The 25,233-nt window shown below is 38.3% G+C and overlaps 2 protein-coding genes and 1 long non-coding RNA gene across 6 annotated transcripts; 1 reads left to right on the top strand and 2 right to left on the bottom strand.

Moving 5' to 3' along the window:
• The first annotated feature begins 672 nt into the window (after positions 1-672).
• LOC133920501 (uncharacterized) lies at positions 673-1,524 on the top strand. Its single transcript, XM_062365116.1, has 2 exons — positions 673-820; positions 983-1,524. The coding sequence occupies exons 1-2, from the start codon at positions 724-726 to the stop codon at positions 1,219-1,221; spliced, it is 336 nt and encodes a 111-aa protein (XP_062221100.1). The 5' UTR covers positions 673-723; the 3' UTR covers positions 1,222-1,524.
• A 4,901-nt stretch (positions 1,525-6,425) lies between these two features.
• Positions 6,426-11,237, bottom strand: LOC133921880 (uncharacterized). Its single transcript, XM_062366955.1, has 4 exons — positions 10,988-11,237; positions 8,230-8,875; positions 7,204-8,030; positions 6,426-6,950 (listed from the first exon to the last, which is right to left on the bottom strand). The coding sequence occupies exons 2-4, from the start codon at positions 8,794-8,796 to the stop codon at positions 6,842-6,844; spliced, it is 1,503 nt and encodes a 500-aa protein (XP_062222939.1). The 5' UTR covers positions 8,797-8,875; positions 10,988-11,237; the 3' UTR covers positions 6,426-6,841.
• A 4,420-nt stretch (positions 11,238-15,657) lies between these two features.
• Positions 15,658-18,564, bottom strand: LOC133921879 (uncharacterized). 4 transcript variants are annotated; one of them, XR_009910336.1, is made up of 5 exons: positions 18,065-18,564; positions 17,496-17,633; positions 16,469-17,322; positions 16,061-16,359; positions 15,658-15,968 (listed from the first exon to the last, which is right to left on the bottom strand). It is a non-coding gene; the product is annotated as an uncharacterized LOC133921879 (long non-coding RNA). The 4 variants fall into 4 exon arrangements; XR_009910337.1 differs by having other exon boundaries at positions 16,469-16,531; positions 17,077-17,322; positions 17,496-18,563; XR_009910335.1 differs by having other exon boundaries at positions 16,469-16,531; positions 17,230-17,322; positions 17,496-18,561.
• Between the last annotated feature and the right edge of the window lie 6,669 nt (positions 18,565-25,233).

Genomic DNA, 25,233 nt, shown 5'->3' with positions numbered 1-25,233 from the left:
TCTTGGTCCTTAACGATCTAGTGCAGAGGCGACGTGGACGGTTTTTTTATTTATTAAAGCCCTGACGCCGTGCAGGCGATTAAAGGACGTGCGAGGACCGCATGGTCACAACCCAAATTCTATGAGACCTTTCAAAAAAACTCATACGAGATTCTGATTTATATCATGCTTACATAATTCAACGGCCGTTATATGCAGCAAAGAGGAAAGAGAGAATACAGACCTGAAAATCGAATTTTATATAATTTCTTTCTATACTGCACCGTACCTGGTGGCGCGCGTGGCATTGGCAGACAGCCCCAACAGGGGGCTCTACTCCCGAAAGGCAACCACTGCCTGGAGGAAGGCCGGGCACGCAGACGTGCAGCGTTTACACGTGAAGCGCCGGTGCGCGCACCGTGCGTGGCGGTACAACTGGGAGTCTGGGACCGGGCTGTGAAAAATAACACCTAGGGTTTCTTAAAGAACGCTAGAGCACGGTACGGGCGTAGCAGATGTTTTATACTTTGTATACAGTGGTGTAAGAGATCTCATACGCTGAGCGTTGACCATCTATCGATCTTGAGCTGACCAGCAAAAAAGAAAAAGAAAAGCATCGCCGCTTCTATAAAAATCGAGCAACCATCGTCACCTCTTCCTCTCATCGTTTTTCTCGAGGCTGGTTCCTGATTTAGGAGTGCTGCTCGTACAGAAACCGACGCCTGCAGTACGAGCTCGCTGGCCATGACTTGCAGAAGGGCTTCTTCAAATGTTCTTATGGTTCTCCTGGCCATTTCCTTGCTCGCAGTACTTGACCGTCCCATAGCCCATGCTGGCCATGGTGAGTTCTTCTTCAGCCTTGCACTACTGCTATGCTTATGTGAAGCCTGTAGCATGCACTGTGTCCGTTTCTCTCTGCTCTGTTTTTTCCCTTCTCGCTCCATATGCTGAGTGTTGTTGATTTGACGAGGTGCTTAATCCAGTATATTGCCTAATCCTGCAGTCAAGGACCCGTCCATGTCGACCGGCGAGCATTCATCCACAGAGAAAGGATTACAAGGGAGGAGGAAGCCCGGCATGGAGAACACCAAGAGAACTGAAACCGTGGGAGTGACGGGATCAACGGGCACTGGGGCACAAAATTCAGTCGGGCCAAACTTCGGCCACGGAGCGAGTTCGGAGTTCGCCGAGGTAGTGGTTGAGCGCTACGGACCGAGGCCTCACCCTAAAAAACACAATTAAGTTTAGGTATCTATCGAAGTCTTGATGTATCTATTTGATTTAGACTAGTTTTTTTTCTCTCCTTTTCCTTTTCTTTTCTCTCTATAGGTGAAGATAGGATAGCTAGGATGGATCAAAGTCTATAGGTCATAGTGTACCGGTCAGATGTTGTCACTGAGAAGTTAATCTTGATAGAGATTAACATCTTTCGTATCGAATAGTACTGATGTTTTGAGTTTCGTCATTCATGCGCCGGCTGATCAGTTCAACCCAAGCTATTAGCTGTTCAATCGCTCCCCTTCAAATTTGGCTGTGCTTTTTTTTTTTTTTGAAAGAGTTTCTGAGTTTGGCAGTGCTGAACCAAGTCAACATGCGTCCAATAACATTGATGATCCCAAGAGTCCAATACATGAAAAGTTCATCCGGGAACTTAAAGAGGCAAGTTTCAAGGGAAAAAGAAGGCAAAAAAAAAAAAAGAGTTGTTTTTTTATATTTGAGGAAAGGGGTTGGAGTTTATCTATTACTCCCTCCTTTTATTTTTATAGGGCATATTATAATTTGAAAAATCTTCAAAAGTATACTTTGACTATTAATATTATCAATTGCTGCAAAATTAATATCGCATTAAAAGATATGTGAAATACGAATATATTGATATCGCATTAAAAGATATGTGAAATACGAATCTATTGATATAACTTTTATACACTAAACATGTATATAATTTACTAATTATTGGTCAAAACTTATGAAATTCAACCTTTTCAAATCATAATACGCCATATAAAAAGAAAATAAGGGAGTATTATCTTAGTAATTGCCTAACAAAAGAAGCATTCTCATTCGCTCTCAAAGTCTAGAAATTAACATGTTAATTAAAGGAAAAGAAAGCAAAGTGTCCCTAAACATGTTTATAGATTACTCACCACTGTCATTATAAAAAAAATTAACCTAAAATACCCCTACACATGTTTACAAATTACTCACAACTACTATTACAAAAAAATAACCCAAAATACCATAATACTTGTTTATAAATTAGCCACCATTACCATTACGATAAAATTAACTCAAAATACCCCTATACATGCTTCTCTATTACCCACTAATGCTATTATTAAAAAATGAGGCCAAGTGCCAGCAAAAAAGGCAACATAATTTTATTAATGCATTTAAGATTTTAAAAGTGCAATTTAAATGATCTTTTGATGTAAATGTAATAGAAAAAAAAAAGAAAAAGATAGAAATAGAGCACAATACGAGAGGTGTAAAATGGAAAAAAGAGAGATAAGACCCGATACAAGAAGATGACTGATTTATTCAGATTGTGGGAAAAAACAAGCGTCAGTTGAAAGAAAAAAAATATAACATATTCTCTCTCCCTCCCGGACGATGTAGACGTAATGCAATTTGATTGGACGATGTTGTTGCCCGCTTTGTAGCAATGGAAAAAGGATGGGTGCGGTGTCCAGCGGGAGGACATTGATGCCAAGGTTGCCACCATGTAGTGGTGTTGAGGTGGAAGACAAGCTCACACAACGTATCCAATGGCAGATGACAGAGATGTATGAAGTGAAAAAAAGAATCCTAGCAACCCATACGGCCAGCGACATCAATGGGTGGCAGAGCAAGACGTAATCCGTAGATTGCTGATGGTAGAACTATAACCTCTGGCAGCGATAAGAAACACCAACAAAGACATTTATATGCAGAGCAAGACACAAGAGTGAAAAATGGTACATGAGGATATGGGCTCAGCTACATTGGGCTTGAACCATATAGCTCAAGGTTGCGGTGTTAGAAAGGCAACAGGATAAAGAGAAGTTCACAGACCGCGCAGATTATTGCGCATGACCTCGTAACCTAAATAAAAAGTTATTCAATTGGAATAGAAAAAAAAACTGATAATAGGAGCTTGCGAAGCATAATCTACTGAAATAGAGTAAAAAGATAACGATAGTGCCCAAACAGATGAATATTGTTATGGTAGACCAAAGTTCAAATCATGTCTATCAATGAGCATGTATAGTAATAGTAGAAAAAAGAATGATGATATGGTAAAAACATTTGATGATAAAGGTAGGGTGATCTTGGATTTTTTATGCTAGCCGCACAATTATGCAGGACACTCCCGCTAGTTTATATTAAAAGGTAGCATAAAAAAGAGTTGGTAAGAGAGGTTTAATGTGCCAGCCCCATGCACACAGGGATCAGCCTTGGTCGTCATGTGGAAGCCCACCATCCACCGCTTTGGTACCCAGAAATTTCAAGACTGGCGTTGACAAGGGCTGAAGCACACAAGGTCAAAGCCTCTTACAAACTCTTCTGCCCTCCCCTAAAGCCAGAGTGTACGTATAATCTATTTTGATCGTTCATATATTTACCTAATATTCATCAATCTATTAATTTTCTTAACTACCTATAATTTTTTTCTTAACCATCTATGTAGCACGAACCTAAATATAAATAAACGGTCCTAATAAACCATGCATCCACATGCTCCTAGTGGAATTTTCATGAGCCGGAACCACATACCCACGCTACAGGCTCGGCGGTGACACCGCTCGGAACGGCACCTTTTTGTGCCGACGATGCTTAGTTCAGCTAGTAGTATGGTATGAATATGTGAATGAAATGTGGGTGGATGAACCATTAACATGTATCACACGGGGAAATAAGCGCACTGTGTAAACGCTCGCGCACGCCATTCGGTCGCAAGTAGTAGCCTTTTTTTTAGTCCATCCATGAGTGCATGCACCATGTTTCGTCAAAACTCTGGCTATGCTTCCTACCACGACATCAAAAACTATTACTCCCTCGATCTCAAAATAAATGATGTTTTATTCTTTTCTATAATATTCAAAAGGAATAAGTCTATTTTACTCTCTCAAACTATCACGTTTGTCCGTATAACCCCTGACCTCTTAAACCGTCCATTTTACTCCTTCAAACTATCAATACCGTCCATTTTACTTCCCAGAGTGGTTTTTCTGGGTGGTTTTGATGACGTGCTGGCAGCGGTTTCGCCACGTGGCAGTCCTAGTCAGCGTGTTGAAATCATAGTTGCGCAGTAATTCAATTTTTCTTTAAAAAAATAATTCATAAACATATATTATTCTGAAAAATAGGTTTTATGTTTAAAAAAATCCAAAAAAATTTAAATGATTTAGATAAATGTTTTAATATGTTTTTAGCTCTATTTTTATTTCTGTAAATATTATTTAATGTTTTTTAGTGTAAAAATTATTCCAAAAATGTTAGAATAAATGTTTTAATTTGGAAAATAGTTTTAGAAAATATAGATTAATTCTGATAAAGTTTAAAAATATTTTCTTTGATAAAATAAATGCTTTTAATATGTTTTGTTGTATATAAAATTAGTTTTAATTCTAGAAAAATTAGGTTTAATTCCAGAAAAATAGTTTTCGCGTCATTTCTAGCCATTTAAAATTAGTTTACCGTACTTTTTGACACATTTTAAGCACATTTGAGCACATTTTGAGCACATTTTGGCATATTTGGACACATTTGGCCATATTTTAGTCACATTTAGGGCACATTTGGCCACATTTTGGTACATTTTGGGCACATTTGGGTCCATTTTAAACACATTTTGAACACATTTTTGATACATTTTTGCTAAATTTGGGCATATTTGGACACATTTTAGTCTTGTTTGGCCAAATCTAGACACATTTTAGTCTTATTTGGGCATATTTTGGGCATATTTGGGGCATATTTGGACAAAATATGACCAAATGTGCCCAAATATGCCAAAATGAACCCAAATATGCTCAAATATGTCCAAAATATGGCTAAATGTGTCTAAAATGTGGCCAAAATATGACTAAAATATGTCCAAATGTGCCCAAATATGACCAAAAATTACCCAAATATGACCAAAATATGACCAAATGTGATCAAAATATGACTAAATGGGACCAAAATGTGGTAAATGTGCCCAAAATGTACCAAAAATATGCTCTAATATGCCCAAAATATGCACAAAAGTACGGCTAAATGAATTTTAAACGGCTAGAAACGACGCGAAACTACGACTAAAAAGGATGAAAACTATTTTTCTGGATTTAAACCTAATTTTTCTAAAATTAAAACTAATTTTATATGCAACAAAACATATTAAAAGCATTTATTTTATCTAAAAAAATATTTTTAAACTTTATCAGAATTAATCTATATTTTCTAAAACTATTTTCCAAATTAAAAAAATTATTCTAACATTTTTGGAATAATTTTTACACTAGAAAAACATCAAATATTATTTATAGAAATAAAAACATAGCTAAAAACGTATTAAAACATTTATCTAAATCATTATATATTTTTTGAATTTTTTTCTAAACATAAAACCTAATTTTCAAAATAATCTATTTTCATGAATTATTTTTCTAATAAAAAATCGAATTACTGTGTAACGCTGATGTTAGCACGCTGACTAGAGACGCTGATTAGGACTGACACATGGCGAAACCGCCACTACATCATCAAAACCACTAGGTATTTTTAGTCTAACTTTTCCCATCTTACCCTATTCATTAAGTAACTTACTTCTCAATACAAGTTTCATTTCTCCTACAATAAATAATATTAGAAGAGAATAAAATAATTACTTTATTTTTTATCTTAATATTTATATTTAACTTAAAATATAATCTATTTTGAGATGGAGTACGTCGTATGGGGCGACGTCCCGATCGATGACAATGTGATAGTGGCACTACGGGAGGATTCGTACCCGGTGACAGCAACCGTGGGGATCGGAACAAACTTCACGGTCGCGCGCGAACTGTTGGGTGCAGCACGGACGGCTGGGATGAATCAACTTGGGAAGTCGATCCGTCCATTCAAATTAGCTTCAATGCACTGGATCGGGATCCTCTCAGAGAGGCTACTGTAGCTATAGTAAAGTACATTTAGATCTGATCTGAGCCGCTGATTCCATAGGGGATGCATCAGATTCGTATGCTACATTAACGGGACGGCTGTACATGGAACCAGATTACTGTGGCTACAGGGCGCAATGATCAACCAATGGATATCACTGTAGCACCAGGTTACTGTACAAACAGTGATCCTCTGCATTAATAATGAATTAATGCAGAGAATCCGGGTCCCAATGCACTATGCGCAAACGACCTCTGATAAATGAACTGTAAGTACGGTGTGAAATACTGACGTATATAGCTCAAACCAACAAAGAACAATAGAACAAATTAATCCACCATTGCCTCAAAAAAAAAAAATCCACCATTGCCTCAAAAGAAAATTAATCCACCAAGGATGTACATCTAAAGCACCTCTACCAAGCACGATCGCTACGCTACAGCTATATACCTCCATTTCTTTTCACTCCTCACCATAAAAACTACTACACAAGCCATGCATTACCCTGCTCCAGAGTAAATTAAGAAGCAGGGTATAGCGCGCAAATGAGGAAATCCAAGGGGTGTATGGATGGGTGGTATTTCGCTGTAATTTATAATATTTAGCTCAAATTTGCACTTCGATCCCAAACTTTCCAACGAAATACCAACAATCCAAACATGCCCCAAGGATTTTTTCTTGTGCGCACCATGAAAGGAGCTGAATTCCGCAGGAGAAGGTGCGAGGGCGACCATACTCAGAATTTACAGCAGATGAGTCCTTTCCTCCAGCCACGGCGCCGTCTGGAACGCCTGCGTTCCGCCTTCGCCATCCTCACCGGGCTGCTGATCCACTCCCTCTGCAACCTGTTCATCGACCGCAACAAATGCATTTCTCCGATCAGTCAGTTTTGAGGGAAATGTTCAGGAACAGATCAAGATAAACATTCTAAGGCTCGTTTTTATGATTGTATAATTTTAGAACGAAAGTGAAGATCAACTACTAGTAGTTCATACGTTGATTCTAGAACGCAAATGATGGATGAATAGTGAGAGATTACATAATGATCTTTCTGTATCTTGACAAATTAAGTGGATAAGTACATAGACATAGACTTACACTGGAAATGCGAAGGACCGGGTGCTAGTTGTTGTGCTATCTGACCGAATAGAGATGTTGCCAGAATACGCTATATGACCGGAGATCGACACTGGGCCTGACATGATACTGGGACCAAAGAAGCTCGGTTCAAAGGGATTGTCATTGCCAATGCGACCTGTTGAACTTTCAGGCGCAGTCAGTTCAACCGCAATATCATCCTGCGCAAGGCTACAACTCTTACTGGCTGCATCGTCTGTGTCTATGCAATGCTCCTCATCTATCTGATTGGAATCATGCGCATCAGCAACAGCGTCAATCGCACATTTTTCTTGATTCTGCCCATCTGCATCAGTAGGATCAGTATTGTTAGGTGATGAAGATGTAGCAACTGCAGTTTCATCCACTGCACCTGGGATTGCCTTGCAAGCAATACTTTCACTGTGATCATTGCTCTTTTCAGATGATTGAATGTCAGAATTACTTGAACTCACAGCATCCACTCCGGTTTCAGCTGTTTTGACTTCATCTAATCCTGTGGAGCCACTTACCCTAAAGATATCAGTCTTGTCAACAGTGCATATGGGTTCTGTGGAAGCAGCATCTGTGATTGCTGGTATAGAGCACTCAGGTTCCGATCTATCCTCTAGTGACCTATGATCAATCAAAGGGTTGTAACGATCAATTTTGTTTGGCCCTCTCACATCTAATGCTGGAGCTGCGTCATGGTCTTCAAACATCATTGCAGCGCAACCACTGGTATTGTCCTTACTTGATAGACCATCAATGACTTCCTCACTGATTTCGGGAGCAAGAGCTTGAACTTCATGACAGTGATCTATGGAAGCCTGTAAGGAGAACAAAGCCTTGTTTCTCATTATAGAACCAATGCAACAAAATTTAACATCATGAAGTACACACATGCAATTTACCGCTGAATTTCAAATGAGGGAAGAAAATGAGGATACATCTACGGCATTATGATAGTGGTAATGAGACAAACAATTTGAAGTATTTGTAAGTCATAATAGTAGACTTGTGGCAAACCTGTCCAACTGCTTCTTCATGAAGAGGGCACTTATGTTTTTCACTGCTCTCGGAGTTTACTGTGCCTGCATGCCGGGATTCTTCTTCATTTTCAAGGCGAAGTAGCTCTTGCAAACTTATTTTCTTATCACTGGGATCACCTGAAATGTAACCACTACTAATCCTGCCTTCAAGGTCATACTCTTTGTCAGAAGTGTACCGTTTCTCGTTGTTCCAATCAGGAGGAAAAAGGTCAACTGGTACAACCGCTTCTGGTTTTAGTTCTTGTACCGATTTTCTAGCATCATCTTTCTTCCCACATCTTATATCACTGTTTGCATCAACCATTTGACAACCGAAATTCGGAAATGACCTTTTATCTACTGGTTTTTCTTCTGAAATCTTCCTACGAAGTAGTGCCCCTTCATCGACACAGACATCCTTGACAAAATTGCCACCATAATTAACAGAGTCAACAGTATCGTGCAATTTTATCTCCACAACATCCTTGTCGTAGGAAATATTCTGAAGTACGACATGTCCACCTATCTGTACCGTATCTTGTGATGATTTTTTGTCTTCTACCATTTTCTCTGTCAAAAATTCATTATCATTTTACCATCTAGTTCTTTTATCTAATTTCACAGAGCCAACAAATGTAGTAGTCCTGTACAGAAGTTCATGAGAGACATTGTCAGCGTGAAATTCTTCATCATCTTTGCATGAATACAGTAACACTTTCAGAAGGTAATAATTCGATATTGCCAACAAATGTCATGCTAATGATGCATCAGTACTATCATGGTTTTTCTATGATTTGACATAAAATCACTGACCAACAAATGACAAATTAATGATAAATATCTATTGGGCCATCCATACAAAACAAAGGGTAAATTCAACTTAATGAAAAATCTTTTGCAGTTTTGCTTATTTTTAACGTGGTTGACACATCCCTTTAATCAAGTACAAGCATTAAAATTTCTTGTTGTGACTCCAACTACATCGGCCTAAATTCATGATGACCTTGACAGAGACAGTTCTTTCTACTGTTTGAACAATGAGGCTGGTGGTAGTCTTGGTGGAACTAATATCATCATAGGGCCAAGTGAAGGCATAAAATTTTACAATTAAAATCAACAGCCTTCCCACTTGACATGAACAAGGCGAATAGCTTTCAGATTACAGGAAGCAATGTCAATTTAGACAGGACAGGTAGGGTGCAACAGCAACTGAGACTGATCGCAACCCGAATGCATAATGGCACCTTTCGAGGACTAAGATGGGCATATCACCTTCTGTGTCCACAAGTTGCTGAAGACACGGAAATTTCATTAACTTCAGGCAGAGTTGTGCATCTAGCACATTTCTGATGACGGTTCTCAGTGCTGTAAGTATGTTAAACCTATGGATTTGATAAAGCTGGGTTTTCGGTAAGGTATTGATCATCGACATATGGTGCTAACCATCCAGTGGATATTTAACTTCTAAATTGCACGTGACTACTCCAGACACACAGAACAGTTTACCAAACAAAGCTAACTAGATCAGGGAATATTCTGCCCTCGCTAAACAGAGCTAATTATATAACAAGTCATCCTAAACTCCAGCAAATCCCCAGCCTGTGCACGAGTGCATTGCAGTTTGTTTCAGTTACAACTAAATATTTGCACAGTCAGAAACATCAGAAATAGGTAAAATATGCAACTGAAACTAGTGTCAGTTACCTAACTTCATGATGCAGAACTAGAAGCAGCAAAGAGACTGCCGATGTGCTCATGTTTACCGGTACAAGGAATGTTTACTGGTGAAAGAAATGCTGCACTTTCTGTAGCTACATGTCCTTAACAGAGTTGTGAGTTTTCCTGGAGTCCTGGTAAGCCCACGCACTTCACAATCTTTGCGTGATCCAGTACAAACTGACATACTAACAGAAAGCAGATACACGCCAAACAAACTACAGAGTTGGCAACCAATCCAGCAGCCACATCCCATATACACACCAACCAAAGAAAAATACACTACAGGCATCAATGAGAATCCCAGACCCATTCGTACGCTGAAAAGTATTAAAAATAATCTTTTTTTCCCCTAACTGGTGGATCGACGTACTAAATGGCTATATAACTATCACCATGACACAGTACAATCCATGACCTAAAACTTCGGCGATTCAGTTCTCGATAACCTAGACCATATCAAAGGAGTACCTCCTGCCGCAAACGTACGGCAAAACACTACCTGCATCTGCACGAAAGCTCACGTAGAACTGCGACAAACACATCACACAACTCGCGCAGAAAAAGAGTTGCGCGCCAATTCCACCGCGGCAGGTTCCAGGAACCGGCGCAACCGAAGAAACTTCAATGGGATTTACTTCATGCATCAGATGTTGTCTGTCGCTCGGCAGTGCCCCCCACAGCACTAACTACAGGTGCAGGCGGGCAGGGAAGAACTCGACCGCTACTAGTACTTGGAAAAAATTTCACACTGGTTTTTCAGGTGAACGAACATGAAACCATGCTGCTCCCTCGCCTGTACTAGTTCTCAGATCAGTATCGGTTTTCTTTTTCAATCTAGGAGTTCAGAAAGCATGGCAAAAAATTGAGCAGGGTGTGACGAGATGAGACAGAAAAAACATAGGTTCTTCGGAATCATGAACGCACGAACTCTCATGCAGAACCGAGACAAAATCACGCAGAACTCAAGAAAAGAACCACGAGAAAAGGGCAAAGAAACGAGGGGAGGAACGGGAGAAAAGGATCAAGAACTCACTCACCTCTTAATGGATAAACTCCGGAGTTCTCTTCTTCTCCTCCTCCGCTTCCGAGGCCGAAGGAAACGCCGCGAGTGGAGATTGGCAGGAGCCCGGCGAGGATGGAACGAGGGGATCGCACGCAGGGAGCCCAATGACCAGGAGAATTCGGAATTGGAAAAAGAAATTCCAAACCCGAGGGAGGGCTCTTGAATAAAAGGCGTGAGAGGCAGAGCCGCGCAATAAATTTCGTGTGCTGTCTTCTCTCCCCCCCCCCCCCTCCTTCCCTTTCTCTCTCCTCTCTCGATTTGTATTTATAATTAGGCCCCTCGAGGCCCAGGAAACAAGTCCTTGGAGATTTTGCTTAAAGCACAAGTTGCTAGGACAACTACTGGTACAAGTTTGCCAAATTTTCTGGTTTGATGGCGTGTAGTTGTTGAAATTATGCTAAAGTTCAGGGCCATTTTTAAATCGTTCCCGTGTTTAAACCTTGAGATGGTTTGTGTTCAGAAAATTGGTAAAATGGTTATGAGCAGGGGGCGAAGCTACATGTTTCCACTCAAGTGCACTGACATCAAGAAAAATAAAATATCAGTTATTAGCAATTTAATTTCACCTCTTATACACCATCTAGATTCAAACATGTGCATCACCTAGATCTAAATATGTTAGAGTGTGTACTTCGCCTCTGGCTATGAGCAGTGAAGTTCCAAGAAACTCGGTCAGTTGGCTAGGTTACCAACAAATGTTGAGGCTATTAATTCCCCTATTGTTTTTCTCAAAAAAAGAGTAGTCAAGTTCGAATGTGCCAACTTTTCTCCATTGTTTGGGATCGTCTCTCACATCTCATATCATATGTTCGTTTACATTAATTAGTTATTTCGCAATTTATGTCTGCTATTTACTCCGTCCACAAATATATGGCATATTTATTTTGAATAAGTCAAACCTTGTATATTTTGACCGGTAATTACTTAAATTGTAAGCATGTTTAGTGTACAACTTTGTATGTTCCAAAAAAATTTCACACTATATTAATTTTGTAGCTATAAATGATAGGGTTTTTTTAAGATGACAACAGTCAAAGTCTAATTTTGAAGACCTACCACAATAAAATACACCTTATATTTTTCAACAGGGAGTACTAATTTCAAGTTTGCCCTTGTTTGTAGTGTAGCTTTGTTATTATTTTATCCCCATTTATTATTTGTTGGGAGCCAAGAGATTAAGTGACAGCGCTAGAGGTCACTGAGTAATTCAGGTCCATATCCGTTATGAAAGAAAGTATTAACAAAATGGGCGAAATGGGAGACACCATATCAACTCAAGTCTACAAGCTCATTGGTGGTGTAAACTAGGTACAAAAACACTCTCGAGCCTACGAAAATCTTTGTATGGTAGTGTTTTAAAACTCTAAAATGGAGAGCAGCAAGTAATTGTGTAGCACGCTTAAGGTATGATAAAACATCCTTCCATTTTGAACAAATGAAACCAAAAATTTTGAATAAAAGAAGAAGACTTGGAAGACATCAACTATATACTAAAGTGTCTGGAATTCCTAAATTCTCAGGGCCGCTGCTACTGTAGGTACTGTAGCAGTAGACACTGTGTATGTGTATGTATATATATACGTATAGGTATAGTGTACATGTGTATACATATGTATATATACGTAAATATATATGTAATTTTCTTTTTGGAAAATTCTAGAAAAAATGTTGAAATGAATATTAGTTACATTAATAAATCGGCTAAAAAACTAAAATGCAAAAAATATCTAAAACTCAAAAAAATATGAAACAAATTTTTTTGTTAGTACTTCTACCTACATATTAAAACTATATGCATGCATAAAGTACTATTATTTTCTCTATAATTAATTGAATGTGTTTAATATTAATAATTTTATAAATAAATATTAAAATATACAAAATTTGTGAACCTAATTCTTTTAATATTCTTTTATCGTGCTCTACACATCAATCAGACAGTTATACCAAAAGTTGGAGGCAAAAACGCTATAAGAGGAGGATGTGATCGTGAAATGACACAAAAGAAGTCAAAGGAGAGAAGGCATTAAATATTGGGGGAATAGCAAAACCAAACCGGCTGGAGACGACAGCTCTCCCGCATTTAAGTACTCTAAATTCCAAACCACCTCTACAGACCCAAAATTTATTACCCACACAAGAACCAACGAAGCATTTCTAGAAGGAAAACAAGAAAATAAGTCAGCATAAAAGTTTTTTTCAGAAAAGGTTTCTGGCAAAAGAAAAAAGATTTTATTACAGAGTGGCATAATGATCATACATGGAGAAAATTTAAATTCATATGAAAAAATATAAATGAATATCAAAATATTAAATGAATATTAATCTATCAAATTCTGTGAAAGTTAATTGATCCACTCGATAAGATTTTGCAACCTCGCAAAAAAAGATTTTGCAAGCAAAATAATACTTTTCAGATAAGATCTTGCAAGCAAAAAAGAAAAAAAACTTGTAGATGCCTCATGTACATGTTTTCGTTTCAAAAGTGGTATTACTTTTCAGAATATGAACTCTGATTGCAACGTGGAGAACTCAAAAAAATTTCATGAGAATTTCACGTGCATGTAGGCATTTGGTTCCAAACAAGCCACTAGTCTGTTTCCGTGGAATACCAGGTTGTGAAGCATGGCCACGGCCACAAAAGTAGACTATGGTGATGATGGCCATAGCCCGGGATCTTGCCAGATTGCCACAAGGTGTAGACCAAACTTCATGGTTCCAGGGCGACTTTTAGAAGGGGGTGAAAATTTGTGGTTGCAACTAGCTACAGCAATGGATGTAGGTGAGGAAAGGATAGGTGTGTGTGAGAGAAAGAGAATAGAAGAGGATGACATGTGGTCCACCGAGAAGGAAAAACATTATTTTTAAAAATGTTCCAAAAACAAAGAATTTGTAATATTGCAATATTTATCTTGAATACTTTTTTCATAACTTAAAACTTCTCAATTTTCAATAGCCTACTATGGCAAAAGAAGTATTTTTTCATCAATATTTAAAACACATTAGCCGTAGTTTTTTTTAAAAAAAACCCTAAAACAACATACATTGGAAACAAAGCCAGAAGGAGTAAAACACAATGTGCATGCAAGATTCATGTCGAACGCACCTTGCAGCTGCTCCATCTTTTCGTTCCCACTGAACGGATTAGTGGACGGGTCCGGTTATGGGCAGGGGCGAAGCCCAGTGAGCACCCCAGGTGCACTGGCATCAGGGTTCAAATTTTTTTTACTAGTATTTAGACTCATTTTTACCTTGTGTGCACCAGGATCCAAACATCCATTTGTGTGCACTAGGGTCAAAAAAAATACTAGTATTTAGACTCATTTTTACCTTGGCACAGCGGTAGAGGTTGGCGAGACAGAAGAGGAAGCCGGAGCGGTGTCCACCAGCAGAAGAGCGGTAAGGACTTGCCAATCTTGTAGTCCGCTACTCGTCATCTCCCAAGATGGGGTTCAAGTTAAGCAATTTTGTGAGGTGGGGTTGAGATGTTTTTGTTGTGTTTTTGTCTGTTTGGTTGATCGAATGGGCAGCTCAGGAGCTCCAAGATTCCAGAGAGCGAGTTCACCACCCTGCACAATGGCCTCAAGTACGTACGCGCTTGCTCCGGTTTTACTTCATGTTGGTGTGATTTTTGGGGAATTCGGTTCTGTGTTAAGTGCGTCATGTATTAGCATGGGTATGAATTAGTAGTCTGATAGAGAAAAGGATGCAACTTTTTCTAGTACTTTTGGATGTTATAACGAAGATACGGATTGAGCTGTGCTCAAAATTTCTGCTCGGTGCGTGAGAAATTAGAATGGATACTGCACTAGGCTAATCAGTTAGTGAGTTACGGCATTGTTAAAAGTTTTGCAGGGCAACCAATTTAGTAGCCAAATAATGATTTTCCTCATCAGTAGTGTAACTGTCAGTTACTATAATTCATAGCAATCATTTTCTCTCTAGCCCCTGGCAACTCTGTTACTGCAGAGAATAAGATTATAGATATTATGAAGTCTTGTTGGAGACTTGGATACAAGGTGAATATGTATACGTACTGCTAGTTCAAAGAATTAGAAAACTAGTTACACCCCCTATAACACTATTACACTATTACAACATCATCTAATACTATTACAGCATCTTCTATTTTTTTCATCTTCAACAGACACTTTATTTCCTACCTTCCATTACTCTCCTTCTCTCCTCGGATCCACATGCATACTTAGAAACAGGAATACGGTTTCCGCATCCGATCGGCAAATTTGCCGCAGGAATCCGACTCCCTTTTCCCTGTAGCGAGCGGCAAATGAGATTTGCCGTTTCTGTTGGAGCGGCTGACGGAAGCATGGAGCGGCAAAAATCGCTGCTTCAGTGTTTTACGGGAAGTATGTGGCTTTTGTTGGAGAAGCCTTAGTACCCCGCAGCAACCGCGGGCAAGATATTTCAAGGAAATTGATGCAATATACATGGACAATGATAACAGCTCATGTATGTGGACATTACTGGGACATGATGTAGCTTTCACGGTTGTTCTTAAAACAATTCAGGAAAATATGAAACACCTTGAGATAGAGTTCAACTGCGCAACGACCAAAGCAGTTTAACTTTCTTTTTTGCAACACAGATTCTAAAGAGAGAACTAAAAAATAGAGGGATTGGTACTTACATATTCCTATGTATTTATGCAATTGATCGAGAGGTATTATTACACATATTCAGACATATTTAACAGAATTTTACACCGTATCTTGATTGATGCTGGCTGAGTTGATACTATCCTTGATGACAAAAGCAACCGCGTATTGGCAGATGAATCAAATACAAAAGCATGGATGTGTATAGTAGATTAGCAAAGTAAATTGTTGGAGATGATCTAGTGGCTTGGGAGGCAATCAGGAAACAAAGGATCAGTAGAACATAAGCAAATTATTGTTAACCTGCTGTGATAAAAGGCCATGACCCCAAGTGAACACCTGAAAAGAGGATGGCATCAAAGGATCTGTTAAATTCTAGACGTTAGAACAATGCGTATGAAATATCAAACTTCAGCCTAGTACCAACTTACCTCACCTTCAACTGCTAACACTATAGTATGGTATTTTGCTGCAGATACACCTCTAAATAGTTTCCCTTTCAAGTACTCCACCATTCTTGGAATACATTTGGGTGTTGAGTTTGAAGTGCCATATCTTAACTGGCCTGCCTTATTGCAACCCCAGGTGAATATTTCACCGGTTTCAGCAACCGCAGCAGAGTGCTTGTTTGCAGCAGCTACTGCAACTATCCTTAACTAACACGTCTTGGTGCCGATTGGGTATCAACAGAAGGGTAATCAAGCTGACCCTTTGCATCATTCGGAGCATTCTGTTGTAGGCCATTAGGAGAAAATAATTCAAGCAAGGACGAAAAGGATATGACATGTGTGCTTAAGATTCATGCTGCTTGAAATGCCTTTGAGAAGCATCACACATACCTCTATTTAATCCCCAGGTAAACAATTCTCCGGCCTCAGTAGTAATCACAGTATGATGTTTGGCTGCAGCCACAACATTCAGTATCGAGGTGTCATAGTGAGAAATGATTGTTCTAGTCATTCTCTCTGAAGACAATGTATACCTTTACTTCATTTATACACGAATAAGAACAGAACAAACACATAATTTTCCTATCTCAGTTTCGACAACGGTAAAAACTATTATGTTGGTCTTTCAAGTAGGGACATAGGGTGAGCAAATTTTGGCTCTGTGATGTGGGGTGTGCATTGCTAGATTACTCTGGAAAGCTTGGAAATTGATCATACTATTTCTGTTTTGGAGAAAAATATGGAAAGATTTGGATGACACTTTTTTTTTTTTTTGCTTTTGAGAAAACAATCACAGCTTGTTTGGAAAGAAGAGACTATGGATGCTGGAAAACAAAACATCATGGAAGCAAAGTAGAACTTTCACAAACTTTCGAAGAGGTCAAAAGTTCAGTAAAGCAAACATTCTTGAACTGACAATTTAGCATCCAATAGACTAAAGCAATAACAATTCCGGGACACTCTCACACTGAAATCATAACATAGAGAACAGCGCATACCATGACATTGGAAAGGAAGACTGGTGACTCTAACAGCGTTGCCGGGCTCAGGCCAGGTGGGATGGTAAGGTAGAAGTATTGATGGATGAAGTTGCAGGATCAACTAACTGGTATTCATGCAAAAGGATAGGAAACCTATACAGGGTCACAAACCTTAGTGGGGTCAATGATACTGGCAGCCATCAAGTCTTCATACTCGATGGTAGCAACATTGTAACCGTGCTTGAAATTGTCTTTAGAAAGAACCTGGCGCAATAACATTTTTCCATGTTATTCAGATCCACACTATGAAATACAGGATATCAAATGAGTAAGCATTTTTAGCAATCAATTTAAGTGGGTAGCTCAGGGCCCTGCTCACTATTTCAGCTCCGACCTAGAAAAGTTGACGGTACAAACCAAGGCCAATTAGTAATTACCTCTGGTCATTCAACTAAGACGATTGCAACGCGCCGGGAGGTATCTGCACGCATGACTGCAAGGGGTCAATATGGGGAGGGTCCTGTCCAACGATTTCAGCTGGGCCCGCACCAAGACGATTTCAGTAAATAGTGTTCCTATGAGTTTGTCAAGGATTAGTGAGATATAGAACAATGAGGTTCAAACAAACTGAATCTAGTTCGATTCCAAATTTCTGAATCTTGTAAGAAAATCCTAGATGTATTTTCCAGAATATTAAAATGCTTGAGAAACGAAAAAACAAAGAAGTATATGCTGGTGCACAATCAAAGCATAATGGGTTACAACAGATGTTAGATTTTATACAGGAAAAGGTACAGTTTAATCAAATTACGCATTATATGAACCATCAAGATATGGTATCACATATCATTAAGCCAAGCTACTATTGAAATTGTACAGGAGCATTAGTTAAAACTGAATAAGAATGAATGAAATTGTATTGATGCTTACACGATGTTCCCCAAGAAGGCTAGCAAGCATCAGAAAATGTTATTTTGTCAAATAAATTGATGATTAGCCAAATTACCAGGGGACATGACAAACGTAGAAAAACAATCATATTGTTTTTGGTGAAGGTGGGGAGAAGGCGGTCTAGGCCGGCACTTTTTTCGCCGTGCCGGCGGTCGATGCGGCGACGGGAGTACTATCCGTGGTGGCCGTTCGCGCCGGAGACGGAGAGGTTTCCATCCACAGATGGAGGACGGCGCCGCGCCGGTAGCCCCTGGCAGCGGAAGGACGTCATTGTTCGATGCTGCGGGGCCAAGGCAGGCCGGCCCAGGCACAGACGCACGGTGGATTAGTGGCGGGGCCGGTGACCCGATTTGGTGAAGGTGGGGAGAAGACAGTCAAGGCCGGTACCTTTTTTTTTGTCGTGCCGGCGGTCGATGCGACGGTGGGAGTGCTACCCATGGTGGGCACCGCGAGGTGGGTGGGGGGGGGGGGGGGGATAGCAGCAGCAGGAGCCGATGGCGAAGGCGGCAAGGGTGGCGGCGCGTGAGCAGCACCGCCGGCGACGGGACTAGGCTCCTGAATGGATCGGCACTTGAGTGGGGCTGTTTATTTTTTTAAAAAATACAAAAATCCCTCAAAAGTCAACTGGATTTTGATTTCCCCCCCTAAAAATTGTTTGGTTGGAAAAACGCTAAAAGATTTGATTTTGTAGAAAAACACCCTAAAAATTAAAAAAAAATTAAAAAATCACAAAAATTTCTAAAAAAACTAGAGACAATAAAGACCTTTTGTGAAATTTGTTTTCAAAAATAATATCCTTTACATCATATTTTATAGAGAGGAAGTTAAAAAAGAAAAAGAAAAACGTGCATCTCATTTATTAATTTGAGTTAAATGCATAGTTAATTATTTAATAATCTAAAAATCATGAAACCAATTTTTTTAGTCTTCTTACATGATCCTCTGTCTTCTAAAAATACATGAAATCTTGAAATAGTTATTGTAACATGCAAGATTGAGTAAATGTGTTACAGATAGATTAATTCATAACTAATCCATAACACCCCAAAATTAGTAAAATGACTTTTATTAGTTTACTTAAACAATTATTAGTGTAGAAAAAATAATGGTAGACATGAAAAAGATAAAATAACATGAGTTAATATATGAGTTGCACATTTTTCTTTTTTTTTCCAAACTTCTTCTCCATGAAATATGATGCAAAGGGTATTATTTTTGAAAAAAAAATTCACAGAAGGTCTTAGAATTGTCTCTAGTTTGTTTTTAGATTTTTTTGTGATTTTTTAATTTTTTGAATTTTTGGGGTTTTTTCAACAAAGTCAAACTTTTGGGGATTTTTTTTTTTAACAAAACAACTTTTGAGGGAAAGTCAAAATCCAATGACTTTTGGGGTGGTTTTTGTATTTTCCCTTATTTTTTTTCTTTTCCTTTTTACCGCAAAGCGCTGATGGTGGTTCAAAAGGGTCCTAGGCTTGGATGGTTGAGATGGCATCGGACGGCTTGGGCGGAGCATGTACAGTGCTAAACAGTGTAACATTAGTGGTATAAAAAACATAGATAAGGTATGATATGGCTACTTTGAACTGACCGTTTTTTAATAATTGACAATTTTAAATTTTTTGATGCAAATCAATTTCTTTCAAGCAAATAAGCAATTGAGTTTTTGAATAATGTGTGATGACAAGTAAACTTATAGAAAGATGGTTGAAAAGGAAAATGCCAGATAATGCTACTAATGTTGGGAATTCTCATCAACAAGATATCGATGCTATGAATTCAGCTCCACAAGATATCAATTGGGAAGAGGAGATCCAATTTAATCCAGGCAAAAGGAGAAAAAATAACTACTTGCCATCCTAATCTCATAGAAATGGTAAGAAGAATGTGCTTACAAAATGGGCCTTGTCAACCTCGCACTTTTAATTTTTCATGGACTCGGATTGGGGAAAGAAATAAAAGGTTTAATCTTGAATGGTTTGATGAGTTTGGATGTTGGCTTGAATATAGCGAATCCACGGATAGAGCCTATTGCTATACTTGTTTTTTTTTTTTTTTGCGGGGAGCATTACTTGTTTCTTGATGAGAGACTGCACTAAGAAGGAGGCTGGATATAAATCTTTTGTTGTAGATGGTTGGAATAGTTATCATAAATAAAGATAGACTAAAAGATCATGTAGGTGGTCTTGGCAGCACTCACAATATGACATTAAAAAATTGTGATTCATTGTTGCAAAGAGAACAACACATTGATGTTGCTATTCATATACAGAGTGAAACTTCTAAGAATGCATATTTTGTTCAACTTAATGACGCAATCGATACCTCCATATTGCTATTGAAGCAAGGATTACCTTTTAGGGGTCATGATGAGTCAAATAAATCCTACAATAAAGGGAACTTTATGCTTGCTTAGCAGAATAGAATACAACTTTAGCCAAGACATTGCCAATTGATGCTGCAGATAATAGTCTCTTCTGATATCCAAAAAGACATCGATAAATATTTTGCAGATGAGATTTTGCATTCCATTATTGGAGACATTGTACATGATGTGTTTTGCTTGCTAGTTGATGAGTCCCGAGATGTCTCTTGCAAAGAACAAATGTTTGTGGTCTTGAGATATATTGATATTTGTGGACTTGTGAAAGATAGCTTTGTTGGCCTCGTTCATGTGAAAGAGACAACTTCTTCCAACCTTAAGTCATGTATTGATTCTTTATTTGCAAAATTTAAGTTGAGCTTGAAATAAGTAAGAGGCCAAGGATATGAGGTGCTAGCAATATGCGAGGTGAGTTTAATGAATTGCAATCATTGGTCTTGAGAGAAAGTAATACTACATATTATGTGCATTGCTTTGCTCATCAACTTCAACTAGTAGTTGTAGCTGTTGTTAGAAAGCATATAGGCACTGGTAAATTTTTTAGCATGATTTCTACCTTGTTGAATGTGGTGGGTGGATCTTCAAAGAGAAGGGACATGGTTCGAGATTTCAATCTTGAAGAAGTGCGTAAGGCCTTAGGTTGTGGGTTGCTTAAAACTAGGACATGATTAAATCAAGAGCAATGTCTTCAAAGACCTGACGATACTCGTTGGAGTTCTCACTATAAATCTCTTAAAAGTTTGGTTGACTTGTTCCCAACAATTGTCAAAGTGCTAGAATTTGCGGAGAAAGAAGACAGGCATGGAGAAAATAGATAACAAACATGTGGTCTTCAAGTGTACTTCCAGTCTTTTGCATTTGTCTTCTATTGGCATCTCATGTTGACTATTTTAATGATCACAAATATCTTATCAAATGCATTGCCATGGAAAGATCAAGATATTTTGAATTTTATTAACTGTGTGAAAGCAACTAGAAGTCATTTGGATGAACTTAGAAGAGACGGATGGGAGAAAGTCCTAGGTGAAGTGTATGCATTTTCTGACAAATATGATATTTTCAAGCTGGAAATGGATGAGGCATATATTAATCCAAAGAAGCCAAGGCAAAAATTTGGAATTACCAACAAGAATTATTTTAAAGTTGATTGCTATAATGATGTTCTTGATTGGTTACTTCTAGAGTTTGATAGTCATTTCAATGAGACAACCTTTCAACTGCTTGTTTGCTCGGCTGCTTTCAATCCAAGAGATTCATTTCATGATTTCAATGCGGAGAGTTTGATAACCCTAGCTAAATTATATCCAAATGATTTTGATTCTGGAGAATTGAGGAAACTTAATCATCTTCTTTATCTTTACATTGCTAATGTGCGGGAAGATGATAAATTCTCCAACATACAAACTATTGCTGAACTTTCAAAAAAAAATAAAAATGGTAGAGACAAGAATATTTTCTATCCTTTGGTTTATCGGCTTTTGAAGCTAGTATTTGTATTGCCTGTCACCACTGCTATAGTTGAGAGATGTTTTTCGGCCATGAAAACTGTGAAAACATATATGCGCAATCGTATTGGTGATGAATACATGAGTAATAGCCTCATTTTCTATGTGGAGAAACAAGAAATGCAAAAAATTACAAATGATGTTGTGGTTTGTCGCTTCAAGGTGTTGAAAGAACATAGATACTAGTAGGTAATGCAATATTTTTATTTGATCTTTTCAATTTAATTTCTCATTAAAAATGTTAAGTCATGTTTTTTTTTTACATATTTTTGTAGGCCATCGAGGTTGAATGGTGTATTTTCTAATGTTGATTGTATTTTGTTCGCGATTTCGGCATTATTTACCTTTTATTATGCTATTTTAACAAATGTTATGAGATCCTTCATTTTGGTAAACATTTCTATCATTACTTCTTTGTTATTTGTACATTATGTTAACTTTTTATTGTCATATATATGAAGTGTGCACTCGGGTCATTGATGCTCTAGCTTCGCCCTGGTTATGGGCACTATTCCTAATCAAGAGAGTGACGGTGAGTAGTATGTATCATGTTGTGACTAGAAAGACATACTCTATCATGCACTACCTTTATGTGTTGTACAAGTCATGATGATACAATATCTTATTTGTTTGGTAAGGCTTCATCTCTTAGCTCTAGCTCTACCTCAAATATGGAATTTATAAGTTAATATAAGGTAGTTTAAGTATCTACTTTTAGTCTAAAATAGAAAAAATGGCTCAACCAAACAGTCCGACATACCCTCAACTCCAAATCCACAAATACTGAACAAGAACACTTCATGGCTCATAAGTTTCTCAAGAATAGACTGGTCAACTAACTAGTAAATCAAAAAGGGAGATTGAAAGTGTATCTAGCCATAAGTGTGGTTTTGGTAATTAATGACAATACCTATAGACTAACAATATTGTTGAGAATTATTAATAGATTGTTCCATAGGTGATGTATGGAGAATAAATATGCATTAAGATGAATGAGCTCTAGGTGACGCTCGGGTAAATTAATGATAATACATATGGACTAACAATTGTGTTGAGAATTATTAGTAGGTTATTCTATAGGAGATGCATAAGTAATGAAGCATGGATTTATTGAGGAATGTCATGAGATCAAAAGAAATGCATCGATGTCATTGAGCTCTTAGTGATGCTCATGAGAAGAAGGGGAAGCATGAAGGCAAAGTCACTTGTGGAGATTAAGTAACTAAAGGTATGAGATTATCAATTATATTTTATGGACTAACTCATGTACTGCTTGAGAGTGAGTTAGGGTTAGGTTCTATAAGAAGGCATGAGTTGAATTGAGATATTCAATATACCGAGTTGGAAGAGCAAGATCAAGAAAAGCTTAGTGGAAAATTTGTGTGCTTGATACTTACGGTTCATAGCTTTGTGGTGAATCAGATGAAGATGGTGTGAAAAGAGAAGTCTTCCACGCTTGGTGCATGAGAAGCAACTAAGTGAACTTAATCAAGCTTCCGGAAGATCAAGAAGAGAAGCAAGGATGAACATCATCATCAATCTTAAGTGAAGAGTAAATGACAAACCTTGAAGAGCTATGAGAAGGGTCGGGACTAGGATGATGTGTTCGTCAAGTCCGTGAGATTGCTCAAGGCAAAGGTATAACTAAAATAGGTTTTCTAGTTTTGCTGGTCTCAATGAGTTTGGAGAAAGACCGGGTTATAGGATCGATAGCCGTACTATCAAGAGGGACTGACGAAAGCATTGCTCGATTGTTGTGTCGAATGCTCAAAGCATGTGCTTAGTGCAGAATGGGTTTGTGTTTAGAGTTATCTTTAGGAGTCCAGAGTATCTAAAAGGTGTTTTAGATCTAACGCTTTGTATTGTCGGTCTTAGTGGCAAAAAATAGTTGTAACCAAGCTTTAGTGGTGTTTGGCATGTTTCATGTGGTTCCTAGTTTAATCTTGGAGGATTAAGCTTTGGACAATGGGTGAAAGTATTTGAATCGGTCTTCGGAGTGTTCCTAGCTTTAATCAAATGTGTTTGAGCTTTTCGTAGAGTCTGAAATAGGACTTCAGAATCAAAAGTTATCATCATTTTCAGAGTATTAGCTGTGCTGAAATTGGAAGTTCCGATGTGTAAGGTTGTAAGTTTTGATGTCAGTCGGAAATTCCAATATTTTAGGGATCTGGTGCTCTCGAGTTTAGAGTTAGCTTTTAATCGAAAGTTCCGATCTGGGTGGTCGGAAGTTCCGATATGTGCTGGGAATAGGCTGTAACAATTAGTTTTTGACCGTTGGTTTCTTGAGATCGGAAGTTCCGATCTGGAGGATCGTAAGTTTTGATCCGTGCAGTCTGAATTTAACGGCTAGTTTTCAGAGTGGGGTATAAATACCTCTTAGCCTCATTTCGTGGGGCTAGCTGCTAAGAGGGCTTTGTGATGCTCTTATGAGGTGTTTTGAACTTGGTGTTCCATCTTGAATGCTCCCCTTCCCTCTCTAACAAGATTTGGTGAAATCAAGCCTTGGTGGCTTAGTGAGTAGAGAAAGAGGTGTGTAAGGGGTGTGGTACTTTGGTAGCCCACGGATTGCCGCATAGGTTGTGTGTGTTTGAGCACTCGGTGTTGATCGTGCACGAGTTCAGGAGTTTATTACTCTTGAAGACCATTGTCTCCTAGATAGCTCAGTGGTGAGTTGTCGGTGATCTCCTCAAGTGAAGATTGTGAGGAGGCTCGGAAGTGATTGCGGAACTCACCATCTCCGGAGTGGAGAAAGAGTTGACTATATTGGAGGCGAGAAGTGCATGTGTGCAACCTCGTGAGAAAAAAAGTTGAAATAGATCCGGCTCAAGTATGACCGAGCTTCCTCAACGGAGACGTAGGATATCGGTGGATATCCAAACTTCGGTAACAAATCATTTATCACTGTATTTACTTACTTTTGTGCATTACTTTGATATCCATATTTGTATGCTTATTTGTATGTGTATAGAGTTAATTTCGTGATTCTAAAATATGTTATTTTGAACTGATCAGAACTTCCGATTTTGGGTATCAAAACATCTGATGAACAGTAAAAAATCAGAACTTTCGATGAACAATAATTTTAGAATTTCAGGTTAGAGTTATCTTGCTTGATTTAAATAATCTTTATCTTACCCTAGGATTGTAGGCTTCATATTGGTTTAGGGCGTTTGTGTACTTAGTTGTGAAAAATCTGTTAATTTATTTCCACTGCAAGTTTAGGCTAAATAGTAAAAAGAGCAAAATTTTGTTAAAATGTCTATTCACCCTCTCTATACGACATCATTGTCCTTCCATTCATGTAATTAGGAGAAAGGGGAAAATAATACTCCGGTTAAA

The sequence above is a fragment of the Phragmites australis genome, chromosome 6 (assembly GCF_958298935.1).
Source record: "Phragmites australis chromosome 6, lpPhrAust1.1, whole genome shotgun sequence".
Taxonomy (NCBI): Eukaryota; Viridiplantae; Streptophyta; class Magnoliopsida; order Poales; family Poaceae; genus Phragmites; species Phragmites australis.
The sequence above is the reverse complement of the archived record's forward strand: the minus strand, read 5'-3'. Positions and strand labels throughout refer to the sequence as shown.

Coding starts and splice junctions, on each gene's coding strand:
- LOC133921880 (XM_062366955.1), bottom strand. CDS start 8,796: ATGGTAGAAGACAAAAAATCATCACAAGATACGGTACAGATAGGTGGA. Junction 8,031..8,229: donor ATGAAGAAGCAGTTGGACAG/GTTTGCCACAAG, acceptor TTCTCCTTACAG/GCTTCCATAGATCACTGTCA. Junction 6,951..7,203: donor CGGTCCTTCGCATTTCCAGT/GTAAGTCTATGT, acceptor GTCGATGAACAG/GTTGCAGAGGGAGTGGATCA.
- LOC133920501 (XM_062365116.1), top strand. CDS start 724: ATGACTTGCAGAAGGGCTTCTTCAAATGTTCTTATGGTTCTCCTGGCC. Junction 821..982: donor CATAGCCCATGCTGGCCATG/GTGAGTTCTTCT, acceptor CTAATCCTGCAG/TCAAGGACCCGTCCATGTCG.